This window comes from Bombina bombina, chromosome 3 (genome assembly GCF_027579735.1).
Source record: "Bombina bombina isolate aBomBom1 chromosome 3, aBomBom1.pri, whole genome shotgun sequence".
In the NCBI taxonomy this organism is placed as follows: domain Eukaryota; kingdom Metazoa; phylum Chordata; class Amphibia; order Anura; family Bombinatoridae; genus Bombina; species Bombina bombina.
Window position 1 is genome coordinate 1,293,207,544 of NC_069501.1, and position 24,104 is coordinate 1,293,231,647.

The 24,104-nt window shown below is 42.3% G+C and overlaps 1 protein-coding gene across 1 annotated transcript in view; it reads left to right on the forward strand.

Annotated features, from left to right (window-relative positions):
- Positions 1–24,104, forward strand: part of LOC128652765 (transient receptor potential cation channel subfamily M member 2) — a 1,288,705-nt gene that overhangs the window by 975,381 nt on the left and 289,220 nt on the right. Inside the window, exon 21 of the mRNA XM_053705696.1 lies at positions 9,943–10,024. Within this exon, the coding sequence (XP_053561671.1) occupies positions 9,943–10,024 (82 nt within the window). The remainder of the gene's footprint in view (positions 1–9,942; positions 10,025–24,104) is intronic.

Below are 24,104 nucleotides of genomic sequence, written 5' to 3' on the forward strand. Positions count from 1 at the left end.
TGGCGATGTCTGTCCGCCTACTCTGAGCAGGCGGACAGTTTATGGAGCAGCGGTCTTTGTGACAATACAATACAGCTCCTGTATCTTCCCTTGATATAGCATGCCTTTTTACTATACTGTCCTCACTACTGATAGCTAGACAGCTAGTTAACAATGCAGCCTTTGTATCTTGCTTGTTATTGGTTCTCACTTTACAATGCAGCTCTGTATCTTCCATTGATATAGCATGCCTTTTTACTATACTGTCCTCACAACTGATAGCTAGACAGCTAGTTAACAATGCAGCCTTTGTATCTTGCTTGCTATTGCTTCTCACTTTACAATGCAGCTCTGTATCTTCCATTGATATAGCATGCCTTTTTACTATACTGTCCTCACAACTGATAGCTAGACAGCTAGTTAACAATGCAGCCTTTTTCTATTGCTTGTTATTGCTTCTCACTTTACAATGCAGCTCTGTATGTTCCCTTGATATAGCATGCCTTTTTACTATACTGTCCTCACTACTGATAGCTAGACAGCTAGTTAACAATACAGCCTTTGTATCTTGCTTGTTATTGCATCTCACTTTACAATGCAGCTCCTGTATCTTCCCTTGATATATCATGCCTTTTTACTATACAGGTACTGTCCTCACTACTGATAGCTAGACAGCTAGTTAACAATGCAGCCTTTGTATCTTGCTTGTTATTGCTTCTCACGTTACAAACCAGCTCTGTATCTTCCCTTGATATAGCATGCCTTTTTACTATACTGTCCTCACTACTGATAGCTAGACATCTAGTTAACAATGCAGTCTTTGTATCTTGCTTGTTATTGCTTCTCACTTTACAATACAGCTCTTGTATCTTCCCTTGATATAGCATGCCTTTTTACTATACTGTCCTCACTACTGATAGCTAGACAGCTAGTTAACAATGCAGCCTTTGTATCTTGCGTGTTATTGCTTTTCACTTTACACTGCAGCTCTGTATCTTCCCCTGATATAGCATGCCTTTTTACTGTACTGTCCTCACTACTGATAGCTAGACAGCTAGTTAACAATGCAGCCTTTGTGTCTTGCTTGTTATTGCATCTCACTTTACAATACATCTCTTGTATCTTCCCTTGATATAGCATGCCTTTTTACTGTACTGTCCTCATTACTGATAGCTAGACAGCTAGTTAACAATGCAGCCTGCAGGCTCGCCAGAAACACAGTGCATCAAGCTCCAATCGCAGCTTGATAAATATGCCCCTTTGTATCTTGCTTGTTATTGCTTCTCACTTTACAATGCAGCTCTGTATCTTCCATTGATATAGCATGCCTTTTTACTGTACTGTCCTCACTACTGATAGTTAGACAGCTAGTTAACAATGCAGCCTTTGTATCTTGCTTGTTATTGCTTCTTACTTTACAATGCAGCTCTGCATCTTCCCTTGATATAGCATGCCTTTTTACTATACTGTCCTCACTACTGATAGCTAGAAAACTAGTTAACAATGCAGCCTTTGTATCTTGCTTGTTATTGCTTCTCACTTTACAATACAGCTCCTGTATCTTCCCTTGATATAGCATGCCTTTTTACTATACTGTCCTCACTACTGATAGCTAGACAGCTAGTCAACAATTCAGCCTTTGTATCTTGCTTGTTATTGCTTCTTACTTTACAATACAGCTCCTGTATCTTCCCTTGATATAGCATGCCTTTTTACTGTACTGTCCTCACAACTGATAGCTAGACAGCTAGTTAACAATGCAGCCTTTGTATCTTGTTTGGTATTGCTTCTCACTTTACAATACAGCTCCTGTATCTTCCCTTGATATAGCATGCATTTTTACTATACTGTCCTCACTACTGATAGCTAGACAGCTAGTTAACAATGCAGCCTTTGTATCTTGCTTGTTATTGCTTCTCACTTTACAATACAGCTCCTGTATCTTCCCTTGATATAGCATGCCTTTTTACTGTACTGTCCTCACAACTGATAGCTAGACAGCTAGTTAACAATGCAGCCTTTGTATCTTGCTTGCTATTGCTTCTCACTTTACAATGCAGCTCCTGTATCTTCCATTGATATAGCATGCCTTTTTACTATACTGTCATCACTACTGATAGCTAGACAGCTAGTTAACAATGCAGCCTTTGGCCTCTAGTTATTAAGGTCTGGCGGACCTGATCCGCCACTGCGGATCAGGTTCGCCAGGGCTCGCTGAATAAGGCGAGCAATACGCTTGCCGTATTCAGCATTGCACCAACAGCTCACAAGAGCTGCTGGTGCAACGCCACCCCCTGCATACTCGCGGCCAATAGGCCACCAGCAGGGGGGTGTCAAACAACCCGATCATACTCGATCGGGTTGATTTCTGGCGATGCTCTGAGCAGGCGGACAGGTTATGGAGCAGCGGCCTTTGTGACAATACAATACAGCTCCTGTATCTTCCCTTGATATAGCATGCCTTTTTACTATACTGTCCTCACTACTGATAGCTAGACAGCTAGTTAACAATGCAGCCTTTGTATCTTGCTTGTTATTGCATCTCACTTTACAATACAGCTACTTTATCTTCCCTTGATATAGCATGCCTTTTTACTGTACTGTCTTTACTACTGATAGCTAGACAGATAGTTAACAATGCAGCCTTTGTATCTTGCCTTGATATAGCATGCCTTTTTACTGTACTGTCCTCACTACTGATAGCTAGACAGCAAGTTAACAATGCAGCCTTTTCCTCTAGTTATTAAGGTCTGGCGGACCTGATCCGCCACTGAAGATCAGATTCGCCAGGGCTCGCTGAATAAGGCGATCAATACGCTTGCCGTATTCAGCATTGCACCAACAGCTCACAAGGGCTGCTGGTGCAACACCACCCCCTGCATACTCGCGGCCAATAGGCCACAAGCAGGGGGGTGTCAAACAACCCGATCGTACTCGAACGGGTTGATTTCTGGCGATGTCTGTCCGCCTACTCTGAGCAGGCGGACAGTTTATGGAGCAGTGGTCTTTGTGACAATACAATACAGCTCCTGTATCTTCCCTTGATATAGCATGCCTTTTTACTATACTGTCCTCACTACAGATAGCTAGACAGCTAGTTAACAATGCAGCCTTTGTATCTTGCTTGTTATTGGTTCTCACTTTACAATGCAGCTCTGTATCTTCCATTGATATAGCATGCCTTTTTACTATACTGTCCTCACTACTGATAGCTAGACAGCTAGTTAACAATGCAGCCTTTTTCTATTGCTTGTTATTGCTTCTCACTTTACAATGCAGCTCTGTATGTTCCCTTGATATAGCATACCTTTTTACTGTACTGTCCTCACTACTGATAGCTAGACAGCTAGTTAACAAACCATCCTTTGTATCTTGCTTGTTATTGCATCTCACTTTACAATGCAGCTCCTGTATCTTCCCTTGATATATCATGCCATTTTACTATACAGGTACTGTCCTCACTACTGATAGCTAGACAGCTAGTTAACAATGCAGCCTTTGCATCTTGCTTGTTATTGCTTCTCACTTTACAAACCAGCTCTGTATCTTCCCTTGATATAGCATGCCTTTTTACTATACTGTCCTCACTACTGATAGCTAGACAGCTAGTTAACAATGCAGCCTTTGTATCTTGCTTGTTATTGCTTCTCACTTTACAATACAGCTCTTGTATCTTCCCTTGATATAGCATGCCTTTTTACTATACTGTCCTCACTACTGATAGCTAGACATCTAGTTAACAATGCAGTCTTTGTATCTTGCTTGTTATTGCATCTCACTTTACAATACATCTCTTGTATCTTCCCTTGATATAGCATGCCTTTTTACTGTACTGTCCTCATTACTGATAGCTAGACATCTAGTTAACAATGCAGTCTTTGTATCTTGCTTGTTATTGCTTCTCACTTTACAATGCAGCTCTGTATCTTCCATAGATATAGCATGCCTTTTTACTGTACTGTCCTCACAACTGATAGCTAGACAGCAAGTTAACAATGCAGCCTTTGTATCTTGCTTGTTATTGCTTCTCACTTTACACTGCAGCTATTTATCTTCCCTTGATATAGCATGCCTTTTTACTGTACTGTCCTCACTACTGATAGTTAGACAGCTAGTTAACAAACCAGCCTTTGTATCTTGCTTGTTATTGCTTCTCACTTTACAATACAGCTCCTGTATCTTCCATTGATATAGCATGCCTTTTTACTGTACTGTCCTCACAACTGATAGCTAGACAGCTAGTTAACAATGCAGCCTTTGTATCTTGTTTGGTATTGCTTCTCACTTTACAATACAGCTCCTGTATCTACCCTTGATATAGCATGCCTTTTTACTATACTGTCCTCACAACTGATAGCTAGACAGCTAGTTAACAATGCAGCCTTTGTATCTTGCTTGCTATTGCTTCTCACTTTACAATGCAGCTCCTGTATCTTCCATTGATATAGCATGCCTTTTTACTATACTGTCATCACTACTGATAGCTAGACAGCTAGTTAACAATGCAGCCTTTGGCCTCTAGTTATTAAGGTCTGGCGGACCTGATCCGCCACTGCGGATCAGGTTCGCCAGGGCTCGCTGAATAAGGCGAGCAATAAGCTTGCCGTATTCAGCATTGCACCAACAGCTCACAAGAGCTGCTGGTGCAACGCCACCCCCTGCATACTCACGGCCAATAGGCCACAGCAGGGGGGTGTCAAACAACCCGATCATACTCGATCGGGTTGATTTCTGGCGATGCTCTGAGCAGGCGGACAGGTTATGGAGCAGCGGCCTTTGTGACAATACAATACAGCTCCTGTATCTTCCCTTGATATAGCATGCCTTTTTACTATACTGTCCTCACTACTGATAGCTAGACAGCTAGTTAACAATGCAGCCTTTGTATCTTGCTTGTTATTGCTTCTCACTTTACAATGCTGCTCTGTATCTTCCCTTGATATAGCATGCCTTTTTACTGTACTGTCCTCACTACTGATAGCTAGACAGCTAGTTAACAAACCAGCCTCTGTATCTTGCTTGTTATTGCTTCTCACTTTACAATGCAGCTCTGTATCTTCCCTTGATATAGCATGCCTTTTTACTGTACTGTCCTCACTACAGATAGCTAGACAGCTAGTTAACAATGCAGCCTTTGTATCTTGCTTGTTATTGCTTCTCACTTTACAATGCAGCTCTGTATCTTCCCTTGATATAGCCTGCCTTTTTACTATACTGTCCTCACTACTGATAGCTAGACAGCTAGTTAACAATGCAGCCTTTGTATATTGCTTGTTATTGCTTCTCACTTTACAATGCAGCTCTGTATCTTCCCTTGATATAGCATGCCTTTTTACTGTATTGTCTTTACTACTGATAGCTAGACAGCTAGTTAACAATGCAGCATTTGGCCTCTAGTTATTAAGGTCTGGCGGACCTGATCCGACACTGCGGATCAGGTCCGCCAGAGCTCGCTGAATACAGAGAGCAATACGCTCGCTGTATTCAGCATTGCACCAGCAGCTCACAAGAGCTGCTGGTGCAACGACGCCCCCTGCATACTCGTGGCCAATAGGCCAACAGCAGGGGGGTGTCAATCAACCCGATCGTACTCGATCGGGTTGATTTCTGGCGATTCCTGTCCTCCTGCTCTGAGCAGGCAGACAGGTTATGGAGCAGCGGTCTTTGTGACCGCTGCTTCATAACTGCTGTTTCTGGCGAGCCTGCAGGCTCGCCAGAACCACGGAATATCAAGCTCCAATCGGAGATTGATAAATATGCCTCTTTGTATCTTGCTTGTTATTGCTTCTCACTTTACAATACAGCTCCTGTATCTTCCCTTGATATAGCATGCCTTTTTACTGTACTGTCTTTACTACTAATAGCTAGACAGCTAGTTAACAAACCCGCCTTTGTATCTTGCCTGTTATTGCTTCTCACTTTACAATACAGCTCCTGTATCTTCCCTTGATATAGCATGCCTTTTTACTGTACTGTCTTTAATACTAATAGCTAGACAGCTAGTTAACAAACCAGCCTTTGTATCTTGCCTGTTATTGCTTCTCACTTTACAATGCAGCTCTGTATCTTCCCTTGATATAGCATGCCTTTTTACTATACTTTCCTCAATACTGATAGCTAGACAGCTAGTTAACAATGCAGCCTTTGTATCTTGCTTGTTATTGCTTCTCACTTTAAAATGCAGCTCTGTATCTTCCCTTGATATAGCTTGCCTTTTTACTATACTGTCCTCACTACAGATAGCTAGACAGCTAGTTAACAATGCAGCCTTTGTATATTGCTTGTTATTGCTTCTCACTTTAAAATGCAGCTCTGTATCTTCCCTTGATATAGCATGCCTTTTTACTGTACTGTCCTCACTACTGATAGCTAGACAGCTAGTTAACAATGCAGCCTTTGTATCTTGCCTTGATATTGCTTCTCACTTCACAATGCAGCTCTGTATCTTCCCTTGATATAGCATGCCTTTTTACTATAATGTCCTCACTACTGATAGCTAGACAGCTAGTTAACAATGCAGCCTTTGTATCTTGCCTTGATATTGCTTCTCACTTCACAATGCAGCTCTGTATCTTCCCTTGATATAGCATGCCTTTTTACTATACTGTCCTCACTACTGATAGCTAGACAGCTAGTTAACAATGCAGCCTTTGTATCTTGCCTTGATATTGCTTCTCATTTTACAATGCAGCTCTTTATCTTTCCTTGATATAGCATACCTTTATTACTTTACAATGCAGCTCTGTATCTTCCCTTGATATAGCATGCCTTTTTACTATACTGTCCTCACTACTGATAGCTAGACAGCTAGTTAACAATGTAGCCTTTGTATCTTGCTTGTTATTGCTTCTCACTTTACAATGCAGCTCTGTATCTTCCCTTGATATATCATGCCTTTTTACTGTATTGTCTTTACTACTGATAGCTAGACAGCTAGTTAACAATGCAGCCTTTGTATCTTGCTTGTTATTGCTTCTCACTTTACAATTCAGCTCCTGTATCTTCCCTTGATATAGCATGCCTTTTTACTGTACTGTCCTCAATACTGATAGCTAGACAGCTAGTTAACAATGCAGTCTTTGTATCTTTCTTGCTATCGCTTCTCACTTTAAAATGCAGCTCTGTATCTTCCCTTGATATAGCATGCCTTTTTACTGTACTGTCCTCACTACTGATAGCTAGACAGCTAGTTAACAATGCAGCCTTTGTATCTTGCTTGTTATTGCATCTCACTTTACAGTGCAGCTCTGTATCTTGCCTTGATATAGCATGCCTTTTTACTGTACTGTCCTCACTACTGATAGCTAGACAGCTAGTTAACAATGCAGCCTTTGTATCTTGCTTGCTATTGCTTCTCACTTTACAATGCAGCTCTGTATCTTCCCTTGATATAGCATGCCTTTTTACTATACTGTCCTCACTACTGATAGCTAGACAGCTAGTTAACAATGCAGCCTTTGTATCTTGCCTTGATATTGCTTCTCACTTTAAAATGCAGCTCTGTATCTTCCCTTGAAATAGCATGCCTTTTTACTATACCGTCCTCACGACTGATAGCTAGACAGCTAGTTAACAATGCAGCCTTTGTATCTTGCTTGTTATTGCTTCTCACTTTACAATGCAGCTCTGTATCTTCCCTTGATATAGCATGCCTTTTTACTATACTGTCCTCACTACTGATAGCTAGACAGCTAGTTAACAATGCAGCCTTTGTATCTTGCTTGTTATTGCATCTCACTTTACAGTGCAGCTCTGTATCTTCCCTTGATATAGCATGCCTTTTTACTGTACTGTCCTCACTACTGATAGCTAGACAGCTAGTTAACAATGCAGCCTTTGTATCTTGCTTGTTATTGCTTCTCACTTTACAATGCAGCTCTGTATCTTCCCTTGATATAGCATGCCTTTTTACTGTACTGTCCTCACTACTGATAGCTAGACAGCTAGTTAACAATGCAGCCTTTGTATCTTGCTTGCTATCGCTTCTCACTTTACAATATAGCTCCTGTATCTTTCCTTGATATAGCATACCTTTTTACTGTACTGTTCTCACTACTGATAGCTAGACAGCTAGTTAACAATGCAGTCTTTGTATCTTGCCTTGATATTGCTTCTCACTTTACAATGCAGCTCTTTATCTTTCCTTGATATAGCATACCTTTATTATTTTACAATGCAGCTCTGTATCTTCCCTTGATATAGCATGCCTTTTTACTATACTGTCCTCACTACTCATAGCTATACAGCTAGTTAACAATGCAGCCTTTGTATCTTGCCTTGATATTGCTTCTCACTTTACAATGCAGCTCTTTATCTTTCCTTGATATAGCATACCTTTATTACTTTACAATGCAGCTCTGTATCTTCCCTTGATATAGCATGCCTTTTTACTATACTGTCCTCACTACTGATAGCTAGACAGCTAGTTTATAATGCAGCCTTTGTATCTTGCTTGTTATTGCTTCTCACTTTACAATACAGCTCCTGTATCTTCCCTTGATATAGCATGCCTTTTTACTATACTGTCCTCACTACTGATAGCTAGACAGCTAGTTAACAATGCAGCCTTTGTATCTTGCCTGTTATTGCATCTCACTTTACAAAGCAGCTCCGTATCTTCCCCTGATATAGCATGCCTTTTTACTTTACAATGCAGCTCTGTATCTTCCCTTGATATAGCATGCCTTTTTACTTTAGAATGCAGCTCCTGTATCTTCCCTTGATATAGCATGCCTTTTTACTGTACTGTCCACACTACTGATAGCTAGACAGCTAGTTAACAATGCAGCCTTTGTATGTTGCTTGTTCTTGCTTCTCACTTTACAATGCAGCTCTGTATCTTGCCTTGATATAGTATGCCTTTTCACTGTACTGTCCTCACTACTGATAGCTAGACAGCTAGTTAACAATGCAGCCTTTGTATCTTGCCTTGATATTGCTTCTCACTTTACAATTCACCTCTGTATCTTCCGTTGATATAGCATACCTTTATTACTTTACAATGCAGCTCTGTATCTTCCCTTGATATAGCATGCCTTTTTATTGTACTGTCCTCACTAACTGATAGCTAGACAGCTAGTTAACAAACCAGGCAGAAATAGCTTTGTGATTATTCCAAACTGATTTTACTTCTGAATAGTTATTTTGTAAAACAGCAATACAATCAGATAAATAGAAATTACAATATGTACTTACACGTGGTGCTTGCAATACATACAATAATACATATTCCTAATACAGAGAGCTTACATTTAAACCTTACAGCAAATAGCAATGCAATTCAAATGCACAATGAACTCTTAGCAAACAATAAATAACTTACAGGCATATGTATATTTATAGGCAAATATGAGTAGCTGATTTCCATGCTTCTTGAAGCTAAGATGGCTGCTGTAAAACTGAAAGTAAAAACTTTTTATTGACAAATGAGAACTTTATTAACAAAGGGCAGAACACTTCCTGATTAATTCTTGAGAGGAACTAAACTTAAATTACAATATACAACCAACAGATGTCATCAACATAATAGCCATATAATAGACAGAACACTCCCATCACTAACCAGGACCCTTCCCGTATGTCACTTTCTATAACCCCTCCCTATTTGTCCCAATTCTATACCACATGACCACTCCCATCACTAACCAGGACCCTTCCCTTATGTCACTTTCTATAACCCTTCCCTATTTGTCCCCATTCTACACCACATGACCACTCCCATCACTAACCAGGACCCTTCCCTTATGTCACTTTCTATAACCCCTCCCTATTTGTCCCCGTTCTACACCACATGACCACTCCCATCACCAACCAGGACCCTTCCCTTATGTCACTTTCTATAACCCCTCCATATTTGTCCCCATTCTACACCACATGACCCTCCTTATAACTCCCCTTGTTTCTCCATGTCTGACATTTCCGTAACCTCCCATTTCCTACACGTATTCTTTTGTTTATATGCAGATGGCGCAGTCTTCTCGTTACCTCAGTTGGATTATCTCAGCTCTTACAGAAAAAGGCTTTAATAGCAAAACGCGTATACTAGGTAAGTGTCTTCATGCTTGGTCTTATCGTAAAGAAGTAACCAAAATAAAACAGATTCATTGTGCATTTGTGAGTAGATTATTTGGTGTGAACTGTGGGAAGTTTGTCACTAAACTATATACACAACGGTTTTATTTTGTCTCAGAACGTTTAGGTCTCTTCAGGCATCTATAGAAGCTCTGTAGCCCTCTCAAGAACAACATGTATACTATATAACTCCAAATGGAATTTATTTATTTTACACTCACAAGAGAGACCTTGCTATGGGGCTTTATGTAATGGCAGAACAGAGACAATAGGCTAGAAAATGGTGCCAGTAATCAGCCGACTGGTCTCGTTGTTCGGGTCAGAACATGTTTGAAATTCATTGAGCCTCACGTCCAGTTTGGTTACCATGTTATTCCCAATGTGTAACATATATTTTTGTATTAAGTGTACCAATACATGATATCTCTCACAGAAGATGAGAACCTCTAGCAACACGTAAAAACAATAATTAACACTGCACTTCCATTTGGGTTCTGTAAATAGACATAACTATTAGTCACATGTCTGATGAGGTAAAAAAGACAAGAGACTGACCATCAGCGCTCGGGCATGTTCAGGGGGGTTGTACAGGTATTTAGGGAATAGAGGTGCATTCAGGGGAATACAGGTAACGTATACAAAACCTCCCCATACAACATTAGCGAGACACCCTGCTTTCAAGGTAAAAAGTGTTTTTTTATAATTCCACCAGAGAAATAGAAGGGCCGGCAAGCATAGAATCTCACCAGCCGAGAGATCTAGAATAAAATCGGGCCCTAGGTTTTGAAATCAGCATACATCCTATATCCGATTACAGAGGTGCATTCAGGGCTTTTTAGGGGCATTTGTGTACGTTCAGGGGTCTTTAGGGGCATTTGTGTACATTCAGTTGTGTTTAGGGGCATTCATGTACGTTCAGGGGTCTTTAGGGGCATTTGTGTACATTCAGTTGTGTTTAGGGGCATTCATGTACGTTCAGGGGTCTTTAGGGGCATTTGTGTACATTCAGTTGTGTTTAGGGGCATTCATGTAGGTTCAGGGTTGTTTAGGGGCATTCGTGTAAGTTCAGGGGTGTTTAGGGGCATTCATGTACGTTCAGGGGTGTTTAGGGGCATCTTCTGTACAGCTCACACCCCAGTCCCACCATGTATAGAGTTATGGTTTATCAAATGCTTCCTTCTTCTGTACAGCTCACACCCCAGTCCCACCATGTATAAAGTTATGGTTTATCCAATGCTTCCTTCTTCTGTACAGCTCACACCCCAGTCCCACCATGTATAGAGTTATGGTTTATCCAATACTCCCTTCTTCTGTACAGCTCACACCCCAGTCCCACCATGTATAGAGTTATTGGTTTATCCAATGCTTCCTTCTTCTGTACAGCTCACACCCCAGTCCCACCATGTATAGAGTTATGGTTTATCCAATACTCCCTTCTTCTGTACAGCTCACACCCCAGTCCCACCATGTATAGAGTTATTGGTTTATCAGATGCTTCCTTCTTCTGTACAGCTCACACCCCAGTCCCACCATATATAGAGTTATTGTTTAACCAATGCTTCCTTCTTCTGTACAGCTTACACCCCAGTCCCACCATGTATAGAGTTATGGTTTATCCAATGCTTCCTTCTTCTGTACAGCTCACACCCCAGTCCCACCATGTATAGAGTTATTGTTCATCCAATGCTTCCTTCTTCTGTACAGCTCACACCCCAGACCCACCATGTATAGAGTTATGGTTTATCCAATGCTCCCATCTTCTGTACAACTCATACCCCAGTCCCACCATGTATAGAGTTATGGTTTATTCAATGCTTCCTTCTTCTGTACAGCTCACACCCCAGTCCCACCATGTATAGAGTTATGGTTAATCCAATGCTTCCTTCTTCTGTACAGCTCACACCCCAGTCCCACCATGTATAGAGTTATGGTTTATCCAATGCTTCCTTCTTCTGTACAGCTCACACCCCAGTCCCACCATGTAAAGAGTTATGGTTTATCCAATGCTTCCTTCTTCTGTACAGCTCACATCCCAATCCCACCATGTATAGAGTTATGGTTTATCCAATGTTTCCTTCTTCTGCACAGCTCACATCCCAGTCCCACCATGTATAGAGTTATGGTTTATCCAATGCTTCCTTCTTCTGTACAGCTCAAACTCCAGTACCACCACGTATAGAGTTATGGTTTATCCAATGCTTCCTTCTTCTGTACAGCTCACACCCTAGTCCCACCATGTATAGAGTTATGGTTTATCAAATGCTTCCTTCCCATGTTTAGATTTATGGTTTATCCAATGCTTCCTTCTTCTGTACAGCGCACACCCCAGTCCCACCATGTATAGAGTTATGGTTTATCCAATGCTTCCTTCTTCTGTACAGCGCACACCCCAGTCCCACCATGTATAGAGTTATGGTTTATCCAATGCTTCCTTCTTCTGTACAGCTCACACCCCTTTCCCACCATGTATAGAGTTATGGTTTATCCAATGCTTCGTTCTTCACTACAGCTCACACCCCAGTCCAACCATGTATAGAGTTATGGGGTTTTTTTTCAAATGTTTCCTTCTTCTGTACAGCTCACACCCCAGTCCCACCATGTAGAGAGTTATGGTTTATCCAGTGCTTCCTTCTTCTGTACATCTTACACCCCAGTCCCACCATATATAGAGTTATAGTTTATCCAATGCTCCCTTCTTCTGTACAGCTCACACCCCAATCCCACCGTGTATAGAGTTATGGTTTATCCAATGCTTCCTTCTTCTGTACAGCTCACACCCCAGTCCCACCATGTATAGAGTTATTGTTTATCCAATGCTTCCTTCTTCTTTACAGCTCACACCCCAGTCCCACCATGTATAGAGTTATGTTTTATCCAATGCTTCCTTCTTCTGTACAGTTCACACCCCAGTCCCACCGTGTATAGAGTTATGGTTTATCCAATGCTTCCTTCTTCTGTACAGCTCACACCCCAGTCCCACCATGTATAGAGTTATTGTTTATCCAATGCTTCCTTCTTCTTTACAGCTCACACCCCAGTCCCACCATGTATAGAGTTATGTTTTATCCAATGCTTCCTTCTTCTGTACAGCTCACACCCCAGTACCACCATGTATAGAGTTATGGTTTATCCAATGCTTCCTTCTTCTGTACAGCTCACACCCCAGTCCCACCATGTATATGCTTCCTTCTTCTGTACAGCTCACACCCCAGTCCCACCATGTATAGAGTTATGGTTTATTCAATGCTTCCTCCTTCTGTACAGCTCACACCCCAGTCCCACCATGTATAGAGTATGGTTCATCCAATGCTTCCTTCTTCTGTACAGCTCACACCCCAGTCCCACCATGTATAGAGTTATGGTTTATCCAATGCTTCCTTCTTCTGTACAGCTCACACCCCAGTACCACCATGTATAGAGTTATGGTTTATCCAATGCTTCCTTCTTCTGTACAGCTCACACCCCAGTCCCACCATGTATAGAGTTATGGTTTATTCAATGCTTCCTCCTTCTGTACAGCTCACACCCCAGTCCCACCATGTATAGAGTTATGGTTTATCAAATGCTTCCTTCTTCTGTACAGCTCACACCCCAGTCCCACCATGTATAGAGTTATGGATTATCAAATGCTTCCTTCTTCTGTACAGCTCACACCCCAGTCCCACCATGTATAGAGTTATGGTTTATCCAATGCTTCCTTCTTCTGTACAGCTCACACCCCAGTCCCACCATGTATAGAGTTATGGTTTATCCAATGCTTCCTTCTTCTGTACAGCTCACACCCCAGTACAACCATGTATAGAGTTATGGTTTATCCAATGCTTCCTTCTTCTGTACAGCTCACATCCCAGTCCCACCATGTATAGAGTTATGGTTTATCCAATGCTTCCTTCTTCTGTACAGCTCACACCCCAGTCCCACCATATATAGAGTTATTGTTTATCCAATGCTTCCTTCTTCTGTACAGCTCACAGCCTAGTCCCACCATGTATAGAGTTATGTTTTATCCAATGCTTCCTTCTTCTGTACAGTTCACACCCCAGTCCCACCATGTATAGAGTTATGGTTTATCCAATGCTTCCTTCTTCTGTACAGCTCACACCCCAGTCCCACCATGTATAGAGTTATGGTTTATCCAATGCTTCCTTCTTCTGTACAGTTCACACCCCAGTCCCACCATGTATAGAGTAATGGTTTATCCAATGCTTCCTTCTTCTGTACAGCTCACACCCCAGTCCCACCATGTATAGAGTTATGGTTTATCCAATGCTTCCTTCTTCTGTACAGCTCACACCCCAGTCCCACCATGTATAGAGTTATGGTTTATTCAATGCTTCCTTCTTTTGTACATCTTACACCCCAGTCCCACCATATATAGAGTTATAGTTTATCCAATGCTCCCTTCTTCTGTACAGCTCACACCCCAATCCCACCGTGTATAGAGTTATGGTTTATCCAATGCTTCCTTCTTCTGTACAGCTCACACCCCAGTCCCACCATGTATAGAGTTATTGTTTATCCAATGCTTCCTTCTTCTTTACAGCTCACACCCCAGTCCCACCATGTATAGAGTTATGTTTTTTCCAATGCTTCCTTCTTCTGTACAGCTCACACCCCAGTACCACCATGTATAGAGTTATGGTTTATCCAATGCTTCCTTCTTCTGTACAGCTCACACCCCAGTCCCACCATGTATAGAGTTATTGTTTATCCAATGCTTCCTTCTTCTGTACAGCTCACACCCCAGTCCCACCATGTATAGAGTTATGGTTTATTCAATGCTTCCTCCTTCTGTACAGCTCACACCCCAGTCCCACCATGTATAGAGTTATGGTTCATCCAATGCTTCCTTCTTCTGTACAGCTCACACCCCAGTCCCACCATGTATAGAGTTATGGTTTATCAAATGCTTCCTTCTTCTGTACAGCTCACACCCCAGTCCCACCATGTATAGAGTTATGGTTTATCCAATGCTTCCTTCTTCTGTACAGCTCACACCCCAGTACCACCATGTATAGAGTTATGGTTTATCCAATGCTTCCTTCTTCTGTACAGCTCACACCCCAGTCCCACCATGTATAGAGTTATTGTTTATCCAATGCTTCCTTCTTCTGTACAGCTCACACCCCAGTCCCACCATGTATAGAGTTATGGTTTATTCAATGCTTCATCCTTCTGTACAGCTCACACCCCAGTCCCACCATGTATAGAGTTATGGTTTATCAAATGCTTCCTTCTTATGTACAGCTCACACCCCAGTCCCACCATGTATAGAGTTATGGATTATCAAATGCTTCCTCCTTCTGTACAGCTCACACCCCAGTCCCACCATGTATAGAGTTATGGTTTATCAAATGCTTCCTTCCTATGTACAGCTCACACCCCAGTCCCACCATGTATAGAGTTATGGTTTATCCAATGCTTCCTTCTTCTGTACAGCTCACACCCCAGTCCCACCATGTATAGAGTTATGGTTTATCAAATGCTTCCTTCTTATGTACAGCTCACACCCCAGTCCCACCATGTATAGAGTTATGGATTATCAAATACTTCCTCCTTCTGTACAGCTCACACCCCAGTCCCACCATGTATAGAGTTATGGTTTATCAAATGCTTCCTTCTTATGTACAGCTCACACCCCAGTCCCACCATGTATAGAGTTATGGATTATCAAATGCTTCCTTCTTCTGTACAGCTCACACCCCAGTCCCACCATGTATAGAGTTATGGTTTATCAAATGCTTCCTTCTTATGTACAGCTCACACCCCAGTCCCACCATGTATAGAGTTATGGATTATCAAATGCTTCCTCCTTCTGTACAGCTCACACCCCAGTCCCACCATGTATAGAGTTATGGTTTATCAAATGCTTCCTTCTTATGTACAGCTCACACCCCAGTCCCACCATGTATAGAGTTATGGATTATCAAATGCTTCCTTCTTCTGTACAGCTCACACCCCAGTCCCACCATGTATAGAGTTATGGTTTATCCAATGCTTCCTTCTTCTGTACAGCTCACACCCCAGTCCCACCATGTATAGAGTTATGGTTTATCCAATGCTTCCTTCTTCTGTACAGCTCACATCCCAATCCCACCATGTATAGAGTTATGGTTTATCCAATGCTTCCTTCTTCTGTACAGCTCACACCCCAGTCCCACCATATATAGAGTTATTGTTTATCCAATGCTTCCTTCTTCTGTACAGCTCACAGCCTAGTCCCACCATGTATAGAGTTATGGTTTATCCAATGCTTCCTTCTTCTGTACAGCTCACACCCCAGTCCCACCATGTATAGAGTTATGGTTTATCCAATGCTTCCTTCTTCTGTACAGCTCACACCCCAGTCCCACCATGTATAGAGTTATGGTTTATTCAATGCTTCCTTCTTTTGTACATCTTACACCCCAGGCCCACCATATATAGAGTTATAGTTTATCCAATGCTCCCTTCTTCTGTACAGCTCACACCCCAATCCCACCGTGTATAGAGTTATGGTTTATCCAATGCTTCCTTCTTCTGTACAGCTCACACCCCAGTCCCACCATGTATAGAGTTATTGTTTATCCAATGCTTCCTTCTTCTTTACAGCTCACACCCCAGTCCCACCATGTATAGAGTTATGTTTTATCCAATGCTTCCTTCTTCTGTACAGCTCACACCCCAGTACCACCATGTATAGAGTTATGGTTTATCCAATGCTTCCTTCTTCTGTACAGCTCACACCCCAGTCCCACCATGTATAGAGTTATTGTTTATCCAATGCTTCCTTCTTCTGTACAGCTCACACCCCAGTCCCACCATGTATAGAGTTATGGTTTATTCAATGCTTCCTCCTTCTGTACAGCTCACACCCCAGTCCCACCATGTATAGAGTTATGGTTCATCCAATGCTTCCTTCTTCTGTACAGCTCACACCCCAGTCCCACCATGTATAGAGTTATGGTTTATCCAATGCTTCCTTCTTCTGTACAGCTCACACCCCAGTACCACCATGTATAGAGTTATGGTTTATCCAATGCTTCCTTCTTCTGTACAGCTCACACCCCAGTCCAACCATGTATAGAGTTATTGTTTATCCAATGCTTCCTTCTTCTGTACAGCTCACACCCCAGTCCCACCATGTATAGAGTTATGGTTTATTCAATGCTTCCTCCTTCTGTACAGCTCACACCCCAGTCCCACCATGTATAGAGTTATGGTTTATCAAATGCTTCCTTCTTATGTACAGCTCACACCCCAGTCCCACCATGTATAGAGTTATGGATTATCAAATGCTTCCTTCTTCTGTACAGCTCACACCCCAGTCCCACCATGTATAGAGTTATGGTTTATCCAATGCTTCCTTCTTCTGTACAGCTCACACCCCAGTCCCACCATGTATAGAGTTATGGTTTATCCAATGCTTCCTTCTTCTGTACAGCTCACACCCCAGTAGAACCATGTATAGAGTTATGGTTTATCCAATGCTTCCTTCTTCTGTACAGCTCACACCCCAGTCCCACCATGTATAGAGTTATGGTTTATCCAATGCTTCCTTCTTCTGTACAGCTCACACCCCAGTCCCACCATGTATAGAGTTATGGATTATCAAATGCTTCCTTCTTCTGTACAGCTCACACCCCAGTCCCACCATGTATAGAGTTATGGTTTATCCAATGCTTCCTTCTTCTGTACAGCTCACACCCCAGTCCCACCATGTATAGAGTTATGGTTTATCCAATGCTTCCTTCTTCTGTACAGCTCACATCCCAATCCCACCATGTATAGAGTTATGGTTTATCCAATGCTTCCTTCTTCTGTACAGCTCACACCCCAGTCCCACCATATATAGAGTTATTGTTTATCCAATGCTTCCTTCTTCTGTACAGCTCACAGCCTAGTCCCACCATCTATAGAGTTATGGTTTATCCAATGCTTCCTTCTTCTGTACAGCTCACACCCCAGTCCCACCATGTATAGAGTTATGGTTTATCCAATGCTTCCTTCTTCTGTACAGCTCACACCCCAGTCCCACCATGTATAGAGTTATGGTTTATTCAATGCTTCCTTCTTTTGTACATCTTACACCCCAGGCCCACCATATATAGAGTTATAGTTTATCCAATGCTCCCTTCTTCTGTACAGCTCACACCCCAATCCCACCGTGTATAGAGTTATGGTTTATCCAATGCTTCCTTCTTCTGTACAGCTCACACCCCAGTCCCACCATGTATAGAGTTATTGTTTATCCAATGCTTCCTTCTTCTGTACAGCTCACACCCCAGTCCCACCATGTATAGAGTTATGTTTTATCCAATGCTTCCTTCTTCTGTACAGCTCACACCCCAGTACCACCATGTATAGAGTTATGGTTTATCCAATGCTTCCTTCTTCTGTACAGCTCACACCCCAGTCCCACCATGTATAGAGTTATTGTTTATCCAATGCTTCCTTCTTCTGTACAGCTCACACCCCAGTCCCACCATGTATAGAGTTATGGTTTATTCAATGCTTCCTCCTTCTGTACAGCTCACACCCCAGTCCCACCATGTATAGAGTTATGGTTTATCCAATGCTTCCTTCTTCTGTACAGCTCACACCCCAGTCCCACCATGTATAGAGTTATGGTTTATCCAATGCTTCCTTCTTCTGTACAGCTCACACCCCAGTACCACCATGTATAGAGTTATGGTTTATCCAATGCTTCCTTCTTCTGTACAGCTCACACCCCAGTCCAACCATGTATAGAGTTATTGTTTATCCAATGCTTCCTTCTTCTGTACAGCTCACACCCCAGTCCCACCATGTATAGAGTTATGGTTTATTCAATGCTTCCTCCTTCTGTACAGCTCACACCCCAGTCCCACCATGTATAGAGTTATGGTTTATCAAATGCTTCCTTCTTATGTACAGCTCACACCCCAGTCCCACCATGTATAGAGTTATGGATTATCAAATGCTTCCTTCTTCTGTACAGCTCACACCCCAGTCCCACCATGTATAGAGTTATGGTTTATCCAATGCTTCCTTCTTCTGTACAGCTCACACCCCAGTCCCACCATGTATAGAGTTATGGTTTATCCAATGCTTCCTTCTTCTGTACAGCTCACACCCCAGTAGAACCATGTATAGAGTTATGGTTTATCCAATGCTTCCTTCTTCTGTACAGCTCACATCCCAGTCCCACCATGTATAGAGTTATGGTTTATCCAATGCTTCCTTCTTCTGTACAGCTCACACCCCAGTCCCACCATATATAGAGTTATTGTTTATCCAATGCTTCCTTCTTCTGTACAGCTCACACCCTAGTCCCACCATGTATAGAGTTATGGTTTATCCAATGCTTCCTTCTTCTGTACAGCTCACACCCCAGTCCCACCATGTATAGAGTTATGGTTTATCCAATGCTTCCTTCTTCTGTACAGCTCACACCCCAGTCCCACCATGTATAGAGTTATGGTTTATTCAATGCTTCCTTCTTTTGTACAGCTCACACCCCAGTCCCACCATGTATAGAGTTATGGTTTATCCAATGCTTCCTTCTTCTGTACAGCTCAAACTCCAGTACCACCATGTATAGAGTTGTGGTTTATCCAATGCTTCCTTCTTCTGTACAGCTCACACCCCAGTCCCACCATGTATAGAGTTGTGGTTTATCCAATGCTTCCTTCTTCTGTACAGCTCACACCCCAGTCCCACCATGTATAGAGTTATGGTTTATTCAATGCTTCCTTCTTCACTACAGCTCACACCCCAGTCCCACCATGTATAGAGTTATGGTTTATCAAATGCTTCCTTCTTCTGTACAGCTCACACCTCAGTACCACCATGTATAGAGTTATGGTTTATCAAATGCTTCCTTCTTCTGTACATCTCACACCCCAGTACCACCATGTATATAGTTATGGATTATCAAATGCTTCCTTCTTTTGTACAACTCACACCCCAGTCCCACCATGTATAGAGTTATAGTTTATCCAATGCACTCTTCTTCTGTACAGTGCACACCCCAGTCCCACCATGTATAGATTTATGGTTTATCCAATGTTTCCTTCTTCTGTACAGCTCACACCCCAGTACAACCATGTATAGAGTTATGGTTTATCCAATGTTTCCTTTTTCTGTACAGCTCACACCCCAGTCCCACCATGTATAGAGTAATGGTTTATCCAATGCTTCCTTCTTCTGTACAGCTCACACCCCAGTCCCACCATGTATAGAGTTATGGTTTATCCAATGCTTCCTTCTTCTGTACATCTCACACCCCAGTCCCACCATGTATAGAGTTATGGTTTATCCAATGCTTCCTTCTTCTGTACAGCTCACACCCCAGTACTACCATGTATAGTGTTATGGTTTATTCAATGCTTCCTTCTTCTGTACAGCTCACACCCCAGTGCCACTATGTATAGAGTTATGGTTTATCCAATGCTTCCTTCTTCTGTACAGCTCACACCCCAGTACTACCATGTATAGTGTTATGGTTTATTCAATGCTTCCTTCTTCTGTACAGCTCACACCCCAGTACCACCATGTATAGAGTTATGGATTATCAAATGATTCCTTCTTCTGTACAGCTCAAACCCGAGTCACACCATGTATAGAGTTATAGTTTATCCAATGTTTCCTTCTTCTGTACATCTCACACCCCAGTCCCACCATGTATAGAGTTATGGTTTATCCAATGCTTCCTTCTGTACATCTCACACCCCAGTACCACCATGTATAGAGTTATCGTTTATCAAATGCTTCCTTCTTCTGTACATCTCACACCCCAGTACCACCATGCATAGAGTTATGGTTTATCCAATGCTTCCTTCTTCTGTGCAGCTCACATCCCAGTTCCACCATGTATATAGTTATGGTTTATCCAATGCTTCCTTCTTCTGTGCAGCTCACACCCCAGTCCCACCATGTATAGAGTTATGGTTTATCCAATGCTTCCTTCTTCTGTACAGCTCACACCCCAGTCCCACCATGAATAGAGTTATGGTTTATCCAATGCTTCCTTCTTCTGTACAGCTCACACCCCAGTCCCACCATGAATAGAGTTATGGTTTATCCAATGCTTCCTTCTTCGTTGCAGCTCACACCCCAGTACCACCATCTATAGAGTTATGGTTTATCCAATGCTTCCTTCTTCTGTGCAGCTCACATCCCAGTCCCACCATGTATAGAGTTATGGTTTATCCAATGCTTCCTTCTTCTGTACAGCTCACACCCCAGTCCCACCATGAATAGAGTTATGGTTTATCCAATGCTTCCTTCTTCTGTACAGCTCACACCCCAGTCCCACCATGAATAGAGTTATGGTTTATCCAATGCTTCCTTCTTCATTGCAGCTCACACCCCAGTACCACCATCTATAGAGTTATGGTTTATCCAATGCTTCCTTCTTCTGTACAGCTCACACCCCATTCCCACCATGTATAGATTTATGGTTTATTCAGTGCTTCCTTCTTCTGTACATCTCACACCCCAGTCCCACCATATATAGAGTTATGGTTTATCCAATGCTCCCTTCTTCTGTACAGCTCACACCCCAGTCCCACCGTGTATAGAGTTATGGTTTATCCAATGCTTCCATCTTCTGTGCAGCTCACACCCCAGTACAACCATGTATAGAGTTATGGTTTATCTAATGCTTCCTTCTTCTGTACAGCTCACACCCCAGTCCCACCATGTATAGAGTTATGGTTTATCCAATGCTCCCTTCTTCTGTACAGCTCACACCCCAGTGCCACCATATATAGAGTTATGGTTTATCCAATGCTTCCTTCTTCTGTACAGCTCACACCCCAGTCCCACCATGTATAAAGCTATGGTTTATCCAATGCTTCCTTCTTCTGTACAGCTCACACCCCAGTCCCACCATGTATAGAGTTGTGGTTTATCCAATGCTTCCTTCTTCTGTACATCTTACAACCCAGTCCCACCATATATAGAGTTATGGTTTATCAAATGCTCCCTTCTTCTGTACAGCTCACACCCCAGTCCCACCATGTATAGAGTTATGGTTTATCCAATGCTTCCTTCTTCTGTACATCTCACACCCCAGTCCCACCATGTATAGAGTTATGGTTTATCCAATACTTCCTTCTTCTGTACATCTCACACCCCAGTACCACCATGTATAGAGTTATGGTTTATCAAATGCTTCCTTCTTCTGTACATCTCACACCCCAGTACCACCATGTATAGAGTTATGGTTTATCCAATGCTTCCTTCTTCTGTGCAGCTCACATCCCAGTTCCACCATGTATAGAGTTATGGTTTATCCAATGCTTCCTTCTTCTGTGCAGCTCACACCCCAGTCCCACCATGTATATAGTTATGGTTTATCCAATGCTTCCTTCTTCTGTACAGCTTACACCCCAGTCCCAACATGTATAGAGTTATGGTTTATAAAATGCTTCCATTTTCTCTACAGCTCACACCCCAGTCCCACCATGTATAGAGTTATGGTTTATCCAATGCTTCCTTCTTCTGTACAGCTCACACCCCAGTCCCACCATGTATAGAGTTATGGTTTATCCAATGCTTCCTTCTTCTGTACAGCTCACACCCCAGTCCCACCATGAATAGAGTTATGGTTTATCCAATGCTTCCTTCTTCTGTACAGCTCACACCCCAGTCCCACCATGAATAGAGTTATGGTTTATCCAATGCTTCCTTCTTCATTGCAGCTCACACCCCAGTACCACCATCTATAGAGTTATGGTTTATCCAATGCTTCTTTCTTCTGTACAGCTCACACCCCAGTCCCACCATGTATAGAGTTATGGTTTATTCAATGTTCCCTTCTTCTGTACAGCTCACACCCCAGTCCCACCATGTATAGAGTTATGGTTTATCAAATCTTTCTTTCTTCTGTATAGCTCACACTCCAGTCCCAACATGTATAGAGTTATGGTTTATCAAATCTTTCTTTCTTCTGTACAGCTCACACCCCAGTCCCACCATGTATAGAGTTATGGTTTATCAAATCTTTCTTTCTTCTGTATAGCTCACACTCCAGTCCCACCATGTATAGAGTTATGGTTTATCAAATCTTTCTTTCTTCTGTACAGCTCACACTCCACTCCCACCATGTATAGAGTTATGGTTTATTCAATGCTTCCTTCTTCTGTACAGCTCACACCCCAGTCCCACCATATATAGAGTTAAGGTTTATCCAATGCTTCCTTCTTCTGTACAGCTCAAACTCCAGTACCACCATGTATAGAGTTATGGTTTTTCCAATGCTTCCTTCTTCTTTTCAGCTCACTCCCCAGTCCCACCATATATAGAGTTAAGGTTTATCCAATGCTTCCTTCTTCTGTACAGCTCAAACTCCAGTACCACCATGTATAGAGTTATGTTTTTTCCAATGCTTCCTTCTTCTTTACAGCTCACACCCCAGTCCCACCATGTATAGAGTTGTGGTTTATCCAATGCTACCTTCTTCTGTACAGCTCATACCCCAGTCCCACTATGTATAGAGTTTTGGTTTATCAAATACTTCCTTCTTCTGTACAGCTCACACCCCAGTCCAACCATGTATAGAGTTATGGTTTATCCAATGCTTCCTTCTTCTGTGCAGCTCACAACCCAGTCCCACCATGTATAGAGTTGTGGTTTATCCAATGATTCCTTCTTCTGTGCAGGTCACACCACAGTCCCACCATGTATAGAGTTAATGTTTATCAAATGCTTCCTTCTTCTGTACATCTCACACCCCAGTACCACCATGTATAGAGTTATGGTTTATCCAATGCTTCCTTCTTCTGTACAGCTTACACTCCAGTTGAACCATGTATAGAGATATGGTTTATCAAATGCTTCCTTCATCTGTACAGCTCACACTCCAGTCGAACCATGTATAGAGTTATGGTTTTTCCAATGCTTCCTTCTTCTGTACAGCTCACTCCCCAGTCCCACCATGTATAGAGATATGGTTTATCAAATGCTTCCTTCTTCTGTACAGCTCACACCCCAGTACAACCATGTATAGAGTTATGGTTTATCCAATGGTCCCTTCTTCTGTACAGCTCACACCCCAGTCCCACCATGTATAGAGTTATGGTTTATCC